Source organism: Rhinatrema bivittatum, chromosome 2 (assembly GCF_901001135.1).
Source record: "Rhinatrema bivittatum chromosome 2, aRhiBiv1.1, whole genome shotgun sequence".
NCBI classification, from domain to species: domain Eukaryota; kingdom Metazoa; phylum Chordata; class Amphibia; order Gymnophiona; family Rhinatrematidae; genus Rhinatrema; species Rhinatrema bivittatum.
Genome location: NC_042616.1, coordinates 245,443,330 through 245,449,329, shown reverse-complemented (window position 1 = coordinate 245,449,329; position 6,000 = coordinate 245,443,330). Strand labels below are relative to the sequence as shown.

Here is a 6,000-nt window from a genome sequence, read left to right as displayed (position 1 = left end):
TAGCATGTATATACACTCTAATTGTCCAATTATCTTATCTTCTCTCTCTGTTGCTTCTGTTAACTTCTAAATTGAACTCTCTTCTCTCTTTAGCACTGCAATTATTACAATTTGTTACTGTTAACACTGTAATTTATTACAATTTTTTACTATTACTGTTACTATTTATACAGTTTTATGTTCTATGTAAAGGATACGCCCGTTCCTCTGGCACATCCATTCTGTTGCTTGTAAACGGGTACGATGTGCAAACGGTTATCGGTATATAAAAATGTTAAAATAAATAAATAAATAAATATATATTGCCATATCCCAATCATGAGATTCTGTGAACCACGTCTCCATGATAGCAACAACGTCCAAGTCCGCCTCCACCATTAGGGCTTGCAGATCTGGGATTTTATTGCCCAAACTACGAGCATTTGTGCTCATAGCTTTCCAGCTTTTCTCGTTCAGGTTACCTGCTTTTCTTGGACTCCTTTTGTGCCTTATTTAGTTGAGTTTTGTTATCCACTTCACCCTTTTCCATTGCATTTGTATTTGGGGGGTGACATTCTAATTTCTTTCTGCCACCCCCGGCATCTAGTTTAAATGCCTTATGACATAGGCTTTGAATTTATCTCTTAGGATCCTTTTACCTGCCACAGACAGATGTAAGCCATCAGTCATGGAGGGTCAAGAGAGAGATGTTTGTCTTTGAAATCACATCACGCGCGCCATTACATCAGCCTGCCAAACTCTAGCAAACCCACCTACTAAGAGAAGTCAGAGAAGGGGAGTTGATGCATTTCAGTCAGGCTGCAATGGAGAGCCTGCCAGCAAATAACACAAAATAAGCACTACTTTTTCCTAAAGGGTATCAGGGGAAATCCAGGAATGCATCACTGACATCTGTAAGTTTGTTTATATCAAATACCAGTATTCCAAAGTGTTTAATATGTTGTCAATCCCATCATAGGGGTTTAAAAGTTCCTTTACGTCTCCATCCAAACCAGCAAGCATCTGATGCATTTGGACAGAGCTTGTGTCAGAGAGGTAAAAGTGAAATACATCTGGTGGAGGATTTGACCTGGGGATCAAGATGTGATGTGCAAATCCAAGCTCTGCTGGTGTTTTCCCAAATGAGATTTTAGTGGGTCTCAGTAAAATGTGGTCTCGGGTCCTGCCTCCATATCTGTTTGCTATGTACATTTAACTCTGCTTATTGCTGGTGCAAGTGACCTGTATAAGGCTGAGGTTAAACCCCTTATGCCGCCTCCTTGATCATAAAGGATTTCCAGTCCCGTGAGGGGTGGCCATCACGCGCTTATCCCAGTTCCTGTTTATGTATTCCATCCAGGGCTGCAGCGGGTGACACCAAAGAGGGAAATGGGCATTGCAACAAACCGTAGAATTCATAAAGGCAATTTTACTAAGAACTGTTCTTGCAAAAGAAAATTGGAAAACCCCCCTTAGTAAATAAAGGGCCAAGTCACGGAAAACAAAACCAAAGCCTTTCCACTTTATGAGCAATCCAATGCCATTTGTTAAGGAGAGAGAGAGAGAATTAATTTCTGTTAGACTTATCAAGGAAACAACACGGCAGCTGACGACAGATAAAGACCGCGAGGTTCCAGCCAGACTGCCCATATTACAGTCCTGCAGAGCCTACTTGGGGCCTTATTCTATGAAGGACATTTTCTCATTCTCTGCTTTTGGGAAAAATAAAAGAACTTTACTGAGTAGGAGCCCTCAATCTCCGGTTTTATCTTCATTTCCCTACTGCAACAGTTCCCAGCTTACTCATCCTATACTTTGCATTCTGATACCATTTTTTTTTTTACCCCCCCCCCCCCCCCCCCCACCATCTCCATGGGGTAGCTCCCACTCCTTCTCTTCCTTAAATCCCCTCCTCGTGGGCTGCTCTAATCTGTGCCTTTCTCCTTCAGCGCCACCTTGTCTTGTGCGTCTTGCCTTGTCTGTGAGCTCCACCGAAGCTGGAACAGATAGTCTCTTACGTATCTCTGTACAGTGCTGCTGAAATGCATCTGCCCTCGTTCCTTGAATTACTACTGAGGCTACCCCTTCCAGCCATGTGTAGGCTCCTTCTTCTATTTCTTTCTAACAGAAAAAAAACGATTGCCTTTTCACTTGTCATTTACATCTTTGAGGTGTCTGACTGTCTTTTATCATGTCCACCCCTCTCCTCTAGGACAATGGTTCTCAGACAGGGAGGTGCTGCACATCGGACAGGGAGGGGTTGAAGGATGGAAAGGGATACAAATAGTATGAAGGTGGCCCTCTCTTCTCCTTGCCGCAATCCCGCCCCCAATTCTGAGGGCCCTCCATCCAGCAGGACAGCCAGGGCTGGTGCTTCCATTAGACAAACTAGGCGGTTGCCTAGAGCGCCAAAGTTTTGGGGGCGGCAAAATCCTGCCAGCAGGAGTCCCAGAGGGGTGCTATGCCAGTGCTAGTGCCGCCAAAGAAGGGAACCACTGCTGCTGGTAGGAGGGAAGTTGAGGGAAGGGCTGCATGACCAAAGGTTTACCTAGGTCAGTGATGGCGAACCCCAGTCCTCGAGTGCCACAAACAGGCCAGGTTTTTAGGATATCTACAGTTAATATGCATGAGAAAGATTTGCATGCACTGCCTCCAGTGTATGCAAATATATCTCGTGCTTATTCATTGTGGATATCCTGAAAACCTGGGGATAAAACCTGGGGATTTAAACCTGGGGATATCCTGAAAACCTGGGTCCTTGAGTGGCACTCGCGGACTGGAGTTCGCCATCACTGACCTAGGGCATCAAATGCTCTTGCACCAGCCCTGAGGACAGCAAAGCTTCATACCTGTATCCTGCTGTCTCTTTTCACTCTGTTATTAGCTCAGCGGTTTGAACCATGCAGTGCCCCGTGGTTCTTACAGCGTTCAAAACGCAGCGATCAGAATATTAAGGAAAGGATGGCGCAGACAATAGCAGGCGGGTATGAAGCTGCACTCTCCTGCCAGCTGGAGGATCAGAGTGCTGCAGTTGGGAAGGATTAGGAGAAGAATAAGGAGCAGTGATGCCAGATCTGAAATATGAAATAATTGTATGGAAGCCTGAAAATGTATTTTTTTTTTCAATTATTCTATACTAGAAAAATGTAAGGGGTAAAGGAGGGGCGGGGGGGGGGGGGGCACTGAAGCAGGAAGCAAAAAATGAATAAAAAACCTCTCTAAAAACTGTTTGTTTAAAATAATTAAATAAATTGCTGCCTACTTCCCTCACATTGGCTTGGCCCATGGTCAGGGGGTGGGGGGCGATATGGAGGATAGGGTTATGGACAGTGTTGCCTCAGTTTTGTCAGGGGTCGCATGGAACAGGATCATGTATTTGGTACTAAAGGGGGATAAACAGGAAGAGAAGGATCAGCAAATTTCCTTTTTTTTTTTTTTTTTTTAAATCAAAGCTTTAATCACAAATTTATTTCAGATTTTTCCAGCTGTGGCCACAACAGCATGGAGTGGAGCTCCTAGTCTGAGGGCCCTGATTGGTCAGGGTTCCCCCCCTGGGTTCCACACCCCTCCTTGCCGGCCCAGAAGCAGTGAACAGCTTGGCCTAACCTGTTGTGAGCAGCTAAAACCATTTCTCCCCCTTTCTGTGCTCCATTGCGCTGCTGTAACATCTGTGGATCGGTCAGAGGCGAGCATGTGAGGAAGGGAGGGAGGGCGGGCTTGCTGTCCAATTGCCCCCGACTGGAGTGAACCATGGTGGTGGCGACTATCACTGCCAACTTTTTGATACAGGCAAAGTAACTTACATGACAAAAGTTACTGTACATTTTACTTACTTTTGTTATTTATTTTTTTAGAAAAATTACAAATCACTTTATAGATCTTATATTAAAATCTTCCAAAGCCATGCACAACAAAACAGTATATAACAATAAAATGCAATAAAAATAATAAAAATAGACAACGGAACACAAATAAAAATAAACAGTCAAAATAAATCAGTCTAGATAAATCTAAAGGTCAGAAATCATCAGCCAGTTCTTCAGCTTAAGACAAAATCGCAATAAATCAGTTTCTTCCCTCACAGACAATGAAAGATCATTCCATAACTTGGGCATAGTTATAGAAAACGATCTATTTTGCATTCTCACTTGCTGAAAAAATGTTGGCTATGGAATTGGAAGCTTGTAGCGATATTGTGAGCGAGTAGCCCCACTGATGATTTCCAACAGAGTCGAGAAGACATGTGCGGGGGGTGGGGGCATAACCATGTAGGATCTTAAATGCAAGGACCAATAACTTCAATTTGCATTTTAGTCTCACAGGTAGCCAATGTAATTTAGCTAGTAAAGGAGCAGCTGATCCACGTCTACAGCGGCCCATTACTATCCTTGCTGGATCATAAAAAAGGGTAATATGATAATGTCTGGCAACACTAAGAGGACCCAGGCTGGACTTGGAGCCCCAGTGATGTTACTGGCAGAGACAGTACTTTGATTGCTGTAGTCAATGGCTCAGAAACTTTTTTTTTTATTTAGGATCAACAGCAATAAGAAAATTACAAGACCTACCAAAAATTAAAAATAACTTCCAACTCAAAATGTGATGTTTTTCACCACTTTAATGCTGGATCGTTTATAGACTACCGTCTCCCTGAGTTGGCTTGAACCTCTTGCATTTTCTGGTCGAGAGTCCCCAGTGTGGCTTTTATCCTTCATCCACCCGAAAGCACATTTATTTATTTACATGCCCGAAGCAGAGGTTACAGGGAAATCGCATAAAACCAAATACCATAAGGTTTGCCATTACCGACAGTCTTAAGGGGAAGACATAAGTAACAGATAAACACGAGATGCAAAGAGCCATAGTGTGAAAACCTGCTGCTCCATGAAACCGTAAGATATCGAGCAGCACACCGAGCTGACAGGTTGGGCCCCCAGCCCCCGGGCCTGCTGGTGCATGCTGCTGTCAGGGCCAGGGCGGAGACCCCCTTTTCTGGGGAGGCGGGCAGGCTGCAGGGCCTCTTCCCGCCGGCTGGGGGCACAGCGCCCCGCGCAGGACGCATCTGGCGGAACTCCCGGCCCCAGCTGACAGCTCCCCCCCCCCCCCCCCGGCGCAGAACCCCCTTTCCGTCGCCTCTCTCCCGGAGCCGGACCCATTTGCGGTTCCGGATCTGATTGGTCTGCGCTTTTCGCATGCGGGGGGGGAGAACCCAGCGGGACGGACGCGCCCCGCAGTCTGGGGACTCCCTCGGGCGAGGCCGGAGCCGCAAGGCGCAGGGGTCGGGGGCCCGTTGCCATCGGGGCTGTTAGCCAGGCGGGTCGCGGTTGGACCCGGGCGGAGAGCGAGAGCCGGAGCGAGAAGGAGGGAGGGGAGGGGAGGGGAGGGGACTCCTCCCTCCGTGCGGCGCCGGCGAGCAGAGAGCAGAAGGGAGGAGAGGCAGGGAAACGGAGCACTGGGGGTCTCTCCACCGCCGCCGTGTCCCCCCCCTCCCCAGCATGGAGCCAGCGCTGAAGAGGAGCCCGGGCCGCCCCGAGGAAGAGGAGGTGGATCCCCGGATCCAGGTGAGGCCGGAGCCGCTGCCTCTGCTCTCTCCTCTCCCCGCCGGGCACAGGCAGGAGAGGAGCCGGGGCCGGGGGCAGCGGGGGCAGGGCTGATGGCTGTCAGGGCGGGCAGGGGGGGGGCCTCACTGTCTGCAGGACCGAGTGAGGGCGGCAGCTCCGGCTTCCCTTTTTGTGCTCTTTGATTATCCCCATAGGCCGAGCTCCCCCCCCCCCCTCCTTTTTTTTTTTTTTTTGAGTTTCGGTACTCGAGTGGATGTTTTGTGATCGTGAAAAATGGTGAGAGGGATGTTTGTTCCGACTGCTGTAGGAATTCCCTGGCTTGTGCTCAAAGAATTGGAATTCGTAAATTATTTAAAAAAAAATAAAATAATAATAATAATGCAATGTACTCCTAAGCAAGGGCTCGGGTGGGAAACGATATTCTGGATGTATGTCTCCCTTGATATCGTCGGGTGGTTTC

The 6,000-nt window shown here is 47.5% G+C and overlaps 1 protein-coding gene across 1 annotated transcript in view; it reads left to right on the top strand.

The window, feature by feature from the left end:
* The first annotated feature begins 5,078 nt into the window (after positions 1–5,078).
* The window catches only part of SH3BP5 (SH3 domain binding protein 5), a 139,653-nt gene continuing 138,731 nt past the window's right edge, over positions 5,079–6,000 (top strand). Inside the window, exon 1 of the mRNA XM_029589352.1 lies at positions 5,079–5,540. Within this exon, the coding sequence (XP_029445212.1) occupies positions 5,475–5,540 (66 nt within the window). The 5' untranslated portion in view covers positions 5,079–5,474. The remainder of the gene's footprint in view (positions 5,541–6,000) is intronic.